This window comes from Vigna umbellata, chromosome 3 (genome assembly GCF_029865625.1).
Source record: "Vigna umbellata cultivar VRB3 chromosome 3, Vumbellata_1.0, whole genome shotgun sequence".
Taxonomy (NCBI): Eukaryota; Viridiplantae; Streptophyta; class Magnoliopsida; order Fabales; family Fabaceae; genus Vigna; species Vigna umbellata.
The window spans coordinates 22,197,438-22,213,728 of NC_142167.1; the positions used below are offsets into that span (position 1 = coordinate 22,197,438).

Sequence of the window (16,291 nt, forward strand, 5' to 3'; positions counted from 1 at the left end):
GATACGAAGAAGTTAGACTAAACAATACTTTTATTTTTGAAAGTCTATGGCTTCGTTTGTAAGTTTTTTCAAATACATTATTTTTTATATAGGTCAAAAAGAAAAAGGAAAACTCCGTATAAAATAAAGACCACGAAATCTAAAACTTATGGTACATATTTTTAAAACACAAAAAAGACTCTTTATGCAGACATCACGCCTAATATTTTTAAATATATATGTGTGTGAAGATAATATATAACACATACAATAAATTTTGCATAATAATTATGTCATCAAATGACTATTTACATTCACTTAAATTCCTTAGCTTTAAAATACCATTTTGAATAATCTTAAACTCAACATTTAAAAAAAAGAACCTTGTTTACAGTTTTATCTTGTTTTTTTTTTTATAAAAAGTAAAGTTAACTTGGTTAACCTTTGTTCACGATTTTTAATTCTTTTAAAATTTATTTTAGTTTTTTTAAACGATTTCTATCTTTATCTAACAATGGTGTGATATGTTTCTATAAGTATGATGTGAGAGTAATTATTCATTCAACATTTCTAAATACATATCATGTGTACATAATAACCATTTGAGAAAATACTGTTAAGATATGCTAAATATTCTATTAAAGGATATTAGGCAATCAAATATTATGTTAGTTATAATTTAGATATTATTATAATTTGTGCAGATTTGTGCACCTGTCATTCCTTTAATAGATGAAGGATTATAGGATCCTTAAATGTATATATATGGTACTCTACTCTTTGAAATAAAATATCAGTAATAGATGAAGGATTATAGGATCCTTAAATGTATATATAATGTATATATATGGTACTCTACTCTTTGAAATAAAATATCAGAATTATTCTTTAAACCTTCCACCCATTATCGGGCCGGGCCACTATTGGACCACCTATTAATGTCTAATCTCACGCTCGAGATTAATATACCTCGGCGTGAGGGGGAGTGTTGGAAGTCCCACATCGACTAGAGATAAGGCCAGATTAAAGTATATAAGTGGGTGCAGACCTCACCTTACAAGCCGGTTTTGTGGGGATGAGTTAGGCCTCAAGTCCACTTTTTAAGGTGAGGTCTGCACCCACTTATATACTTTAATCTGGCCTTATCTCTAGTCGATGTGGGACTTCCAACAAATACACTGAAATTTATAACATTATAAAACAACAATATTTTTGGAGTGTTAAAACCAAAATTACCCATATTCATTGGTACTAAAACCATTTTAAAGGGGATTTACAGATCTTCAATGTTCCCTTATATCGTTGTACTCTTTTTGAATGAGGAAGTGAAATTTGTAGGTACATACTTCCGCTCTGTATATATACATTGTAACAAATTTCTGTGATGAGTTCAAATTCAATGTTTCAACAGCATTGCCTCCAATTCTCCCTTCCTTGCAGCATGTTTTAGTTTCTCCAATGCAACAAGTCCAACTTGCCTTACTCTTTCTCTCGATAAACCCATCCTGCAGTGAGAACACAAGAAGAGTAATGCAAAAGCTTGAGCTCTGGGATACATCAAATATGATTCATAACTTTTGCAAAGCTTTGGATGGTATGGCCATCTAAGAAAAGAAGTAAAAGAAAATGGTGGTTGAACTCACCGTTTACTAATGTCTTCCCATGTAAGACATTCTTTACCCAGTCCATAATAAAGTCGAATAATTTCTCTCTCTCGTTCCTTAAGGGTCACATTCATGAGTTTATTCACTTCATCCTGTGAACATTTACAATTGGTATTAATCATTATGGAGGTTTATAGCATTTGAATATTTAGAATGTCATCATATTTCCCATGGTGAAAATTATGAGGAAATTTTGTCAATCATCCAATGACTTCAAATCAACATAGATATCCTTAAGGCTGAAACATGTTTTTAATCCTTAAACTTTAACCCAAATTTAGAATTTATCATTGTCTAAGACTTTGATACAATTTGATCCTCAAATATTAAAAATGAGTAGATATAGTTTTTCTACTCCAACTGCATTAAATTTTTTACATGTCAAATGACATTTCAGGCTAGTGTTTAAGCTAGTTAAAAGAATTATATTCATTCATTCTATAAGTTTGAAGAATAAAATGTATCAAAGTTTGAAACAAAAACAAAATCCAATTTTGCGTCTAAGTTTAGGAACTACAAACATATTTAATCATATACTTAGAAGAAAACCAGCAAACACGGCATTACAGGATAACAGACAGTAAAACAGTTTTCTGCATGTCAACAATGAAATGCCTATGCTTTGGAGTTAAGTAAAGTTTTATTAAAATATTGTCCTAAATACCTTTAGTGCCCACTCATCTACTCCCTTCCACGGGATGTTCTCAACGCGATTATCTGCAATGTACTGGGAGTGGAAAGCATAAAACACAAATGAGACAACTGGTATTCTTGAAAAATAAAACAGAAGGCAAAGAATAAGAAGAAAGTAGCTCTTATGATCTTCCTTGATGGACTAGTGAATAGAAAGGTATTAAATCTTACACTATGATGAGTGTCTCCTCGTAGACCATTCAAAGAGGGGAATGCTTCTCTATCAAGCGAGATAGTTTTGTTGATTGCCTGCAATAGAGAGTGTAGACACATGGTGAACAAATGGATAATAGAGTGTGCAGAGACATTACGTGTATCAAGTATGAGGATCGTGCAATTCTCGATGGTTTGTTACCTCAGTGGCATTTCTGACTTTCTTTTGAGACATGTTAAGGTGTTTTGCAATCCTCTGCAAAAGAAGGAAACAGTTTAGGCTGGTCTACCAATGTCTATAACTTTTCAAAAAATTGATACAGGCTTTCTTTTTATACATTTGGCTGACTTACATCAATAGTTGGAGTGATGCCTCTCTCTTCTAGTCTAAACTTTGCATTGCGGATTAAAGATAATCTCTCATGCAAATGAGCAGGCAATCTTAATGTTCTTGAATTCTCAATCAAGGCTCTTGAAACACCCTGTCAGCAGGAAAACAGTGTCCATGGTGATTGGACAAATTTGAGATGTAAACAGTACAATCATATAGGATTCTGAAGAAAATGGAAAGGGACGCAGAAAATGCATTCACCACACCTAAAATTTTGACTTGATTGCTTCAGCAATGACAATAACACACAATAGGTGAAGCTGATCAATTATACCAAAAACAATAGCAGTTCCCAACAGGTGAAACTGATTAGTCCAACCCAAATTCATAAATTACGAGTGCAAGCCAGAGATTTAATACTGACTACAAAATACAAGTTCCATAATACCAGTTTACAGAAACTATTTTAAGAAATTTCATGACAATATTTTATCCTATGCAGTCCTTCTTTCTATTGATTTTAAATGAATAAATTAGATGAATCCCATGACATCTTCTGTTTAAAGAACAACAATGATAAGGATGTCTGACAATCAACCATATATAGAAGGCAAGTGTAGAAGCAAAATGCAAAACCTCACCTGACGTATCCACCAGTAAACGTAGGTTGAAATCTTAAACCCTTTTGAAGAATCAAACTTTTCAATACCACGAAGTAGTCCAATCAAGCCACCCTACAGAGCAAATAAGATGAGTATTTTACAACAGAGAAAGAAGCTGGGCCAATCGGATGTGAAAGGGAACTATATTTATAATCACCTGAACAAGGTCACCCATTTCTGTACCAGCGTTTTCATATTTTTGAGCAATAGACATAACTAAGCGAACATTGCTCATAGCCAACTTTTCTCTTGCCAGAGAGCACTCTAGCATTTTTTCTCGTAGTTCAGTACGAGACATCTTCAATGAAGTTGCCATTTCATCGTCAGAGGGTTCACATCCCAGTCTCTCCTTCAATCTGAAACTCAAAAGGTTTCCGTCAGCTTTCATTCTCTTAGGTAAAACCATAACCAATGGAAGGCAATTCAAAAAATGATTGCCAGAATTTCTATGCAGACACGTAAAATCAAATAAAAAGTACCATGAAGAATGAAAAGTTTTCATTACAAAAGATTATAATGTTATGAATTTATAAGAAGTGGATACGTGATTAATGATTTATATAACCTGTTCTACATCTTAAGGCAATTCTTAAGAGAAACATTTCTGCCTCTATCACCAGTTATAAGCTGTTGAAAGCTGCGAGGATGGGAAGGAAATATTTAAATTTCATTAATTAAATAAGGTAAAAGAAATTCAAATTAGTTCTCTGTGTTCAACTTTTAATAAAGTCATATCATATGCACTATATGAAACATAAACCTGTCTAGAAAACCAAGGTTATGGCATTGACCCAAGAGTTTTAAACAGCAGGGCTGTAATAAGAAAATGAAGCTGTTGAAATGATACCCGTACAAAACAAGTGGAAAAGAACAAAAGCAGACCTTTTTGCCAGGTAAACTAGAATAATCTTTACCTATTGCACTATTAATTACTAATTCCCCTTTAAGATTAGTTATGATTTAAATAAGGTTGAAAATAAGGTTTAAAACTTCATTAACAAAACTTCCATTCAAGTAATCCAGATAATCTTAAAAACGCTGCATTGTTTAACACAAAAAGGTCACTAACAAAGTAACAACTATATAATATTGAAGCTAACAGGCAGACTGCAAAAAGAAGAGATTCTTCATCACTTTTGTTGATTATAAGATCAACAATTATGCAATTACCTGGATTTCTGCTCATCTAAGGAAAGCCCAACTTTTATTTTCTCTGATAGGCTAACCACTTCTGCATGAGAGAGCAATTCCTCACTCACTACTCCTTTCACATAACCCTTCACACGGTTTTGAAGCCGCTCTGGACTGATTTTGGACTTCAGCGGCACAGCACCACAGGCTTTAACCACAGTCTTCCGCTTGGCATTCATTCTTCTTTGCCTTGCAGACACTCCAGAACATGTCACCGCTGCCACTTTCCTACGGATTTTCCCTTTACTAGAACGTTCTGTCAGCACTTCCCTTTCAAAGGAAAGGCTCCATTGCTTTTCCAGCATTGACTTCTGCAGCAAAAGAAGAGCCTCCACAGAATAACCCATTTCAGAGCTTTCCACTTCTAAGTCATTAGAACTGGAACTCTGAAACCATGGCTCCGCAACGGTAGCAGCATCATCAACATGCTCCTTAAGAGCCTTGATGGACTGATTCTGCCGGTTCGATGCTGGAAAAGTTGGAGTGTAGTTGGATGACTTCTTGGCAACTATCACAGATTTTGTTGAAACAATCTGATACTGTGTGGATCCAAAATCACTTCCATAAGAAAGCTTTTCTATAATATCAGAGTAATGGTATAATGAACCCAAAAGCCTCTTTCCTCCACTGAGTCCAATAACTGCAGCACTAGCCATTATATCCCTTCCTGGCCACTATGTATGATTACCATCAAATCATATTTTCCTACTGTAACAATGATCCTAAACCGTGTCACTACTTCCTATTACTTTCAGAAAAGCTTCCCAAATTCTCTCAATCCTGATAAAATCAAAGAATAAAAAAAATTAATATTAATTACTATTACTATAAAAATCACGAATTACTCAACGTTTTCTGTTAAAAAAGGATTGTTCTTTCCCCAATCCCTCAAAAATACTTCATGGAAACAACAATACAGCCCTCTAGCAAACAAAGCTGCAAGAATCTAAATGAAACCCAACCAATTATCAATGGAAATTCAAAACCTGCAAAAACATAAGAAAAAAAAAACAGTACATGGTATCTGTGTGAATGGAGTACCAGAGAAAAAATTACAACTTGGAGAATGACGATTGCTCCAACACTGATAATAGCTTAGCAATTTCGGATCAGTGAATCAGCTGCAGCTGAACACTGGAAAGACTTCACTCAGAAAACCGTTGGTGTGGAAGCAAACAACTATGCTACCACACTTAGATTTTTCTCTTTCTTTTTTCCCTCCTTTTATTTGTTATTAATTGTGTGAGGAGGAAGTTAGTTTGGTTGAGAAGGAGAAAGGAAGAGAAAATAAAATAAAAAATAAAATGAAAAATGAAAAAATAGAAATGAAAAAATAAATGTAAAGATAAAAGATATGGAAGAATGAAAGGTTATTGGTCGAAACAGATATTGGGACCAAGCTTGTGTGGTGTATGATGCGTTATGTTCTCTGTTCTCTTAATTCCACGTTCGCTATGGATTCAACGTTCTTTTTATGTTTTTATCCATAACTTATTTTTTCTGTAATTCTATGTGCTAAGCTAATTAGTAGATTTTTTGTATTAACGAATGCAAACAAATCACACGTCTAAGTACAAAATATAAGTACGTCTTGGGTGTACTTTGCAATTTTAAGCATGATTTATTTAATTAAGAGTTATTTAAGCGTTAAATATACTTTTAATTTTTTATTTTTAATAAAAATCAAATTTATAAATAATTTATTTTTTAAAATTTTGATTCAATTTAGTCTTGTAATTTTAGAAATTATCAATTTAATTATTTTAAATAAATTTTATTACATTTATTAAATATTTCAAATATGTTATAAAAGTATTTAAGTCGTTTACCTATGTTAATATTTAATGAAAAAAGTGTTTAATATTTAATGAAAAAAAGTGTTTGAAATATTAAATAAATTTAACAATTTAGTTAAAATAATTAAGTTTACACAATTTTAGATATGAAGACTAAATTGATTTAAATTTTTTTAAAAAATAAAACTAATTCTAATTTTTACTTAAAATTAAAAGAATAAAGAAATATTTAACTATTTATTTAATCTTAATTATATGGATTATGAAAACTTATTTTACCAAATTTTTCTTTTTTTTAATGATGCATGATATTGAAATGTCAGAAGGGCCAGAAGATAACAAGAGGGCCGAATGGAAGCTTATTCATTCACTTCCATATATTTCTTTCTACACCTTTATAGATAAAATTGCAATTTTTTTTAGATTACAGAATCTAAAAGGACAAAATGAGAAAAATATTATATAGGAGTGTCGGAAGAAACATATGGTGGTGCAGGAAGAAAACTCCGGCCCAAATTGCTCATATTGTCTTACTTCCATATTTCTCCTATCCTCGTATTATTTTACAAACTTCAAACTACTTTTTTTTTTTTTTAATTTGGAGGTTTTTTATGCCGTCTTTCAATTATGCCTTCAAAATATACTAATTAACATTGATTTGTATGTTTTAGGATGTATTAAAATTTCCACAATATACGTTTATTTTTTATGTTTAGTGGAGGATAACACAAAAAAAAAAACTAATAGAAAATCTATATTCAATTTTTTCACATCTATCACTTCTTAAAAAAATAATTTAAAGATTTTTTTAACCATTCTTTCATCTCTGTATATACGTGAATGTTTTGATTTCAAGAGTGACTAATAATCTTGACATAGTCAAAGTAATAAATCAAAATTTATAAATTTCATTACTACTAATACAATAAAAATAAACATGTATTTTAATATAGTTATAATTATAACTATAAAAGAAATCATACATATTCAAATGATTATTTATTATTTGTTCCTTCACATGGTTGAATTTATTAATATTTTAATTAAAACTAAAACGAAAAAAACTAATTTTTTTATCATGATCATAGAAATAAAATTAAAAAGTTAAAATAAGACAAATTAAGCAATTAATAAAATAAGATGTGCTCGACATTCATATTCTTGCCCAATATTGACTTGGTTGATAAATGTTTTAAATTTGGATAGTTAAAAACATCAATATTAAAATAATAAAGTTAAAATTTTAAACTAATATTTTTGTTCTCGTTAAAATTCAAATGATAAAATTTGTTTACAAAGAGTGTATATCATTGAGTTCATTTTGAACTTGGAAAATAAATATTAATAAACATAATTATTGAAAGAAAAATATATGAAAACTAATAATTAGTTATGAAAAAAATATATTCAACAGTCAAATTTTTTATATTCTTAAAAAAATCACTACACAAAAACTAACGAGATAAAATAAATTATACAATGAAATTAATATTTCACTATAAGTGATATAAGAGAGAATCATATATATTTTTCCTTTAAGAATAAAAACGTGAGTAAAATTAATAAATTTGTGTTTGATATTTTTCTAGAAATGAAAAAAACACATGTGAGAGAGAGAAATCAACATAAACACCAATTAACTCAACAGACAAAGAGAAAAAAAATATCTTATTTAGAATTTTTATTCTTTATAATACTTATTTTTTATATTTTACTGTTTATAAGTATTAAATGATATATTTTATAAAAAGAATTTTTTTACTAAATTTAACTCTTATAAATTCTCATTCTCATGAATTTTAATTATACACAAAATTTAAATAGTTAGGACCGCAAGTCCTTCAACTCCCAACTCCCACCAATATATTTCAAGTTGGTTCTATATATGTGATAGACTTTGAACTTTATCACAATTTTATTCTTAAAAAAACACATAAAAAAATTAAATATATTATTAATTTCAACTCTTAAATAATGTGGAATTATTGGACCTAAGAAAAATTAATTATTTTAAAAGTAAAATATGATAGACATGTATGTATAAAAGATAATGATACTTTGATAATATTTTTATGATAACATTTTAATATCACGTATTATTCTGTGATTAGTCCATATTAGTGTTTATGATTATTATTATTGATTGTAGAATAATTTTAATCAATAAATAACAAAATAACACGTAAATAATATTAAAATATTATAAAAAAATATTATTATCATTCTCCGTGTATAAATAAGAGGACAGTGGAATTCAGTGGGATTAGTTGTTTTCTTCTTAAGAGTTGCGTGCTACTTTCAAAATGACGTAACTATCAGTGGCCCGGTTTAAAATAAAGTAATAAATAATTACTAATAATATCATTAAGCTTTACATTAGTGGTTAGAGAGATGATAATCTGCGTCCCAAATCACGTTGGACTATCTTATTGGTAAATCTACTTTACCATAGTGGTTCATATTTTTATGACCTTATTATATAATATTTCTCATCTTTAACCATCCACAAACTTATATCAATCAAATTCACGGTTCAAAATTGTTGTATCAGATTAATTAATATTTTTGAGTCACAATCAAATTTTTTGAAACAACTGGTTAGCAATGCCGAGTCAGCCCACTACTCGCTTTTAAAAGTAAATAAATGACAAGGAAGTGAATTAAAGTTAGAATTTTCTTCTTGAAAATGGATCACTTTTTTATTTGAACTCTTATGAATTCATCATTTAGTGAATTAATTTAATTTAACTCACTTATTAATAATTTAAAAATTTTAAATATAATCCTGTTCATCAAAAATTAATAAATTAAACGAAATGATTCACTCAAATATAAATTTATTTACTTTTTAATTAAAAAATTACAAACTTTTTTAATTAAAATCTAATTAGAATTCAAATTTAAATATAATATAAAATTATGCTAATTTAAAATAAAACCGTAAAAGTACACTACAATTCAAATATATTACCTGTATAAGAGTGTTTAAGATTTTCATTTTTTTTAATATAATTTAATATTTAAAATTTATAAATTAGCGGTGAGTCTATCCGATTCTTAACAAGTTTAATTTGATGAATGTTGTGAACTAAGTTCTTTAGACCAAATTTATTTTTTGTTTGTGTTGAAATTTATAACTTTTTTTTAATTTAATTCAACTCCCTATGATGAGCTGAATTGGCTCCTTAATTTTAACCAATTTTGATATTTTTATTTTCAATCCATGATGAAACTTTATTTTAATTTATTGGAAATTACCTTAGTTATACATATCACCAATTTACAATTAATTCAAATATCAGTTTATAAATTTTGTAAGAGGAAATTAAATTTAAAATTTATTCTTTAATATCATATTAAAGTTATGATGAGTTAAAATGTAATTATATCTATTAAATGGTTGACGTTGAAGTAATGAAACATTACTATATTTCTTTATATAAAGTATAAGGAAACATTATTGTCACTGCTATCAATTTCTTGCTTGCATTATTGCTACCTATAGGAAATTATATCGTTTCACAAAGACCATTAGCCATGGATAACATTCATCCATGAAGTGTCTCTCTCTCTCTCCCTGTCATCTTCGTTTCCCATTCTTCTACATCCTTTCTTCAATAATTTTCATAAGCATAAATGAAAAATAAATTACGAACTCTATCATTCAATTTAGTCTGCCTCATTTACAATTCAACCATAGATATACTCAAAGAACTATATCCCAAATCAGAACAAAATTGACATTTTAACTTCTAAAATTGTCATGAACTCGAAACATTTCAACTGCATCAAAGAAGGAAAAAGTTTTTACTTCAACACCTCAATTCTTCATCATTGAAAAACATTATAAGAATTAAGTGTGATTGATATCTATCTTTAAGTAATAAATAAAAAAGTTGAATAAAATTATATAGATTTAAGTTATATTTTATGTCTTTTATTATGGTTAGAATTTCAAGTCTTAGTCTAAATTGTACATTAGATAAAATCGAGTCTTATTATAGGTAAAATTTCAAGTCTCAATCTAAGTATTACATTAGATAAAATTGAATCTGATTAGAATTTTAAGTGTAAATTGAATAAAATTGAAAAAATAAAGTTCCATATAAAGTTAAAGTCTCGTTAATATACTATCTTAAGGTTTTAAGTACATAATGACATCATAAAAAAAGTGTAACCATGTCAAACGAACTTCATTTAGAAAAGTTTAGTTCAATCAAAGATTAATGGTAATCTTGGTTGATTGAAACTACATTTACTAAAAGCAAAGTGACGAAATAGATTTCTCTGTCCCAGGATATTGCGACACACGGTTCACACAGTATTTTTGAGTTAGCTTATTAAAGTTGGCGAAGGTACGTATACATCAAACCAAAGAAAAAGGAAGATTGTAGATAGAAATTATCCATCCAATTTATGACAAAAACCCCTCTTGGTGGACCACCATCTTAACCAATGAGTCTAGAGTTTTGAAAGCTAGGTTTTCCTCTTGTTTTGTCACACGCTTGTTAAGGAAATGGACTTTTTGTGGATGATTTTTTCCTTCGTTTTCACACCCCATAAAACAACAATGCATTAGAATCATGAATAATGCCGACGTCAATTATGGACCTTAAGTTGATTTCTGAATTTATAACATCAGACATTTAGAGAAAGAAAAAACAATCTGAGTGGACAGATAATACAACCCAATCAACTTGGCATGCCGATTGTGCCCTTTGATCCTACATAGGTTGTTGTTTTGCAAGTTGTTTTTCTATAGAAATGGAACACTTTATTTCACACCAACTGGACCATAGAGAGGGAAATTGCAAGCTGTTAAGAAGAAACAATGCTTCTAGACAGATACTCTAAAGGATATAATTGTTTTTCATCCATTGGGTTGAACATTATTTGACAAGTACACGCAACAAGCTCTTATAAAGAGTATTTTTCACAAAAAAATAAAAGAATTGTACAGTAAGAAGCTACCAAACTGAAGTGTTCTAGCAGAGTTCATTGTTATTTGCTACGGCATCTGATCCTCTCATTGAACCGTGCTTTTTTGAAAAAGGTGAAAATTGCGTATGTAAGTTTTAATAACTTTTTGGTGTTGGTCAGATTCTGTTGAAAGTGGCAAGGGGTTGACTTTGTCTTCTGATATCTTATATTGAATGAAAAGTCCTTGCTCGAAGCACAACAACAAGCAAAGGGCAACCTCAAAATCCACAAAAAGCATTGAGCTTGATCTCTACAAGATATTTGATTTGCCAGTTCGATTTGGTGAACCCATGATGCCATTGAAAAATGTACAAAAATCACTTGCAAACTCACTAGACAAGTTTCATTCTTGACAAGCAAATCTTGAATGGCTTGTGTTTAGGGAAGATGCTATGCTACTTTTGGTGATTGGGTATCTCACACAATGTACAGACAGACAACATCTGAACCTGTCCACCCATATTAAGAAGCATAAAAGCTGAAGATGCCCTCTCCATATAAACACTGTTGGGCATGTTCCTCTTTAATTTAATGCAGTGAAGCTTTGAATGAGACTTCACAGACACTCCTACACTACACATACAGAAAAAGCATTACCGTGAACCTATTGTTTATAGTTTATTCTTATACAATGAGTGAACATTCCGGTGCTCTATTAGGCCTTGATTCTTCTATCTTTGTGGTTACTTCTGCCACTACTAGCTTGGTCAAAAGCAATCCTGCAACTAAAGCTGCTCCCATCAACATTGTGAAAACTGCACTCCAACTCTTTGCAGAAATGTAACCTGTTAACAGGGGTCCAACTGCAGCCCCTATAGAACCGGTTCCATCAATGATTGCTGTCACAGTAGCAAGAGCTCGTGAATTACCCTTCAATGACCTATGTGTTCCCAGGTCAGCCGAAACTGCAGTGGTTATAAGAGCATAAGGCCCGTTCACAAACATGCCAGTGACGAACATCAATGCTCCATTCAAAAGCAACGAAATGTGCCCGTAGCTTCTATAGAAGAAGAGAGCAGGGATTGCACAGTACATGAAACTTGCTGCAGTAATGGCTCTAGCATCTAAGCGATCAGAAATGTGACCAGCCAGAATTCCTCCCAGCACTCCTCCAACATCAAATAAAGTTGATAGAGTTCCTGATGTTCCACTAGACAGATATTTCCCATCAATTGCTGCATCATAATGAAAATCAATGAGAAACACTGAACTGAAGATTTTGAGGCAAATGCATTACACATGTGTTTGCTGCAATTTTACAAGGTAAACAACATACAGATTAAAAATATGTAGAAAGTTTAAGTACCTGTGTGGCTGACATAGAATGGGAGCCAATAGAGAAACGTATATGCAACCAATTTGGCAAAAAACAGACAGAGAGCAAAGGGAGCAACCCCAGGAATTTTCCATGCCTCTAAGAACCCAACTGCTTCTTTCTCCTCAACTGGAGTCTCTTGCCTTAGCAAAGGCTCTGCAGCTTCTTCTCCACCTTTTACTGGAAAACTGATATCATCATCTTCTTCTCTATCAGCTCCCACAGACTCAGGTGTAACGGGCAATATAAGGAAAACCACCAGACCAATGAAAGCAGTTATTATTCCTGGCACAACAAAGGACCAACCCCATCCATAGGTCAACATAGCAGAACCAATCAAAGAACCAATGATGTTCCCAACTGAAGTGTGAGCATTCCAAATTCCCATGATCAACCCTCTCTTGCTCTTTCCAAACCAGTTACCCACCACGGCAACCACAGACGGCCATCCAGTGGATTGAAACAATCCAGCAATCATTTGAACCACTAAGAAATAGTAAAAGTTGTGAATGTTTCCCCAGTACCCTAATCCAAATAGTGAAGTAAACAACCCAGTTCCTACCATCCCAACTGTTAGAAAAATCCTCAAATTACACCGATCGCCAAAATGCCCAGAAAAATACATCCCAAAAGCATACACAGCAAGAAAAGCAACATCTAATTGACCCAGAAGGGATGTTCCATCTGATCCATTAAACGGTGCCCAACCTTCTCCAAGTTTGGAAGAAACTCTCCTTAATCCATTTGACTCAGTGACATTGGTTGGCCTTAACCAAAAGAAGGTCAGGCCTGTGTCTGCTGATTGTGGATCAAGAACACTCTTTACAATACTAGTGGTTTTTCTGGTAGCATGGTAGCTAGTATAAGCCAAAAATGTTACAATCAGAACGATTAGTTGGTAGGTTTTGAAGGAAAGAGGGCCGCCATTTATGTACTGCAGAACCCGAGCCCCAACGAGCTTGCCACCACTTCTCCGAGCCAACACTTCTGGTGTCAAACCCATTTACTATAGCAACAGTTGCAACAAAGAGGAAGAAGTTGAGCTTCCCCTAGCAGAATATATCTGCAAAAAAAGAGACGAAAAAATAAGCAACACTAATAACTATGCTATCTTTCCTGCACCGAACATTAGATTTGGCCGGTGGCACAGCAAGATCGTGATTTCAATCATGATTTTTCATCCAACAAACCAAATAAAAATTCCACACAGTATGCAAAAACAATTCCAAGATGCGATACTTTACCCAATTCCAGGAAAACTTCTCTCAATAGAAGGTATTTTTCAAAAAGCATAATCATCAAAAGCAAGACGTGAGGTCAGAAAAAAAAACAGGATTCCTTCTGATTTGACCCATGAAATTAGTTCAAAATTTTAAAAAGTACAAAAATTTATAACAGTGACAGGTGCAGTTTTGATGGACAGCATCCAATGAGAATCTGAAACGAAATCCAAAACAACCCACCAAAGATTTCCTTTCCTCCATGAAGATGAAACCACAAACAAACAACTCAGACAAATAAAACACCCCAACTGTTATCCTCTGCACGGTTACTCAACATGCAACGAATCGTTGATCATCCAACACCAAAAACGTACCATAAAAAGAATTAAACGGACCCCATAAATTAAAAAGAAGAATGAGCTGGCAGAGACCACAAGCTTGAAAAAGTGCAATGAAAGAAAATTTGCTTCGTCGGGAAAAAGCGGAAAATGAGAAAAGGTACCTATGAAGCAGAGTGTAGTTGAAGTGTTCACGTTCACCACCGCTAATAGAGTTTGCGTCTGCTGCACTTGTCGACGGTTTCTGAAACTTAACCAAGGAAAAAGAAATTTCTCTTCTTCTCTCTTCTCAAGACATCGTGTGATTACTTATGGTGGACGCTAATGTTTATTTTATTTCACGAAATCTCCATTTTAGCCCCAAGGTATGCGTTTCACACAATTACCATAATACCACTCGCTCCGGAATTCCCCAAAATGTCCTCTATTCGGTACTAGTAGTCAAGACTACGTATCTTAAAACCTTACAAAGATCCGTAAATATTTGTGGATATTTAAAAAAAAAGAATATTTTTATAAAATTTTAAAATAAAATTAAAAAACAGTATAAATTAAGTTAAATATAAGTTAAAATTAAAATTTAACTAAATTTAATTTAGTAAAATATAAATTAATTTTAATATTAATTAAATTTAACTTAATAAAATATATATTAAATTTTAATTTATTTTTTATAGATAATAAATATTCCATAAATATAAAAAATATAATATTTATATCCCACACTTTATAAATAAGTATTAAAATATTTATTATCCGTTACTTTTAAATATTAATTAGTAATTACAAAATTTTATCAATCAGAGAACGTGGCTCACACAAGTCGATATTTATTAAAACAAAATTCACATTCTATTGGCAAATTACAAGAGTTTATGTTTTTTCAAATTCTTTTAATAGATATTAGTGTTCTATTGTTTATGAACTCTCCTTAAATAGAATATCAATCCTTAAATAGAATATCAATCATGTTTAAAAGCTTCGTTGTAGGACTACATGATGACGTAAGTAACTGTGTATTTTTAAATTACTATTAAATATTAATTACTATAAAAAATATTAATGCGTTTTGAAAAAGATTAACGTATCTTAAAAACAATATTTGTTATGCCTCACTTAATTTTTTGAAACTACCATTACTTATTGAAATTTGTATAAATTTACTTTTACCTTGTAATAAAGTATTATCATTGTGAGATGATGAAATACATAATAATTAAAAATAAATAATAGATATTTTAAATAAAAATAAAAAATTTATTCTATTTAAATATCTTCTAATAGATAAAAGAATTTAATAATTATTTAATTTAAAATGCATTTTAAGAGATAAAATTTGGTAAACAATATGAATTGTTATAAAAATGTATAAATTGAATTAAATTTTATAAACACATGAATATGTTTAAATCATTATTTTTAATATTTACTTGAATTTGAATATTAAAAGAGAGAATTACGTCTCCTCCTTTCTCATTTTCTTATTTGTTTAATTAATAATAGTTTCGTCTTGTTAGATTGAAATTAACATTATCTAAAATAATCATACATCAAAATCTAGATCAATTTATTCTATCACAAATGACCTCTTCAAAATAAAAAACAACTCATATTTAAATACTCGATAAATTTATATTTTGACACCCAATACATAAATATCAAATAATATAAATAATCACGATAATTTTTTTTACAATAATACGAACTTAATCGAATAAAAAATATATAAATATAAAAACAAATATATGTATTATATATATATATATATATATATATATATATATATATATATATATATATATATGTGTATGTATATATATATATGTATGTATGTATGTATATGATCTAATTAGTAAGTTTCTGGTCGAGAAGTTTTAAGTTGATATTGATTAAACTTTTTGTTTTGTTTGCTATTCATCGTTTGAAAACTATCTCAATTAAGTTATTTAAAAAAATTATCATAAAA

General features: G+C 30.3%; 2 protein-coding genes across 4 annotated transcripts; both read right to left on the reverse strand.

Annotated features, from left to right (window-relative positions):
- Positions 1–1,199: 1,199 nt before the first annotated feature.
- SIGA (sigma factor A) lies at positions 1,200–5,919 on the reverse strand. Of its 3 annotated transcripts, none has more exons than XM_088109819.1 (10): positions 5,733–5,919; positions 4,653–5,453; positions 3,640–3,838; positions 3,462–3,554; positions 2,843–2,971; positions 2,692–2,745; positions 2,508–2,585; positions 2,308–2,370; positions 1,623–1,735; positions 1,200–1,484 (listed from the first exon to the last, which is right to left on the reverse strand). In XM_088109819.1, the coding sequence occupies exons 2-10, from the start codon at positions 5,327–5,329 to the stop codon at positions 1,376–1,378; spliced, it is 1,515 nt and encodes a 504-aa protein (XP_087965945.1). In that variant the 5' UTR covers positions 5,330–5,453; positions 5,733–5,919; the 3' UTR covers positions 1,200–1,375. The 3 variants fall into 3 exon arrangements, with proteins under 3 accessions (XP_087965945.1, XP_047161470.1, XP_087965944.1); XM_047305514.2 differs by having other exon boundaries at positions 5,715–5,919; XM_088109818.1 differs by having other exon boundaries at positions 5,691–5,919.
- Positions 5,920–11,315: 5,396 nt separating this feature from the next.
- Positions 11,316–14,643, reverse strand: G3PP1 (putative glycerol-3-phosphate transporter 1). Its single transcript, XM_047305511.2, has 3 exons — positions 14,490–14,643; positions 12,756–13,827; positions 11,316–12,624 (listed from the first exon to the last, which is right to left on the reverse strand). Exons 2-3 carry the CDS (start codon positions 13,765–13,767, stop codon positions 12,074–12,076), a joined length of 1,563 nt encoding a protein of 520 aa, XP_047161467.1. The 5' UTR covers positions 13,768–13,827; positions 14,490–14,643; the 3' UTR covers positions 11,316–12,073.
- Positions 14,644–16,291: the final 1,648 nt, after the last annotated feature.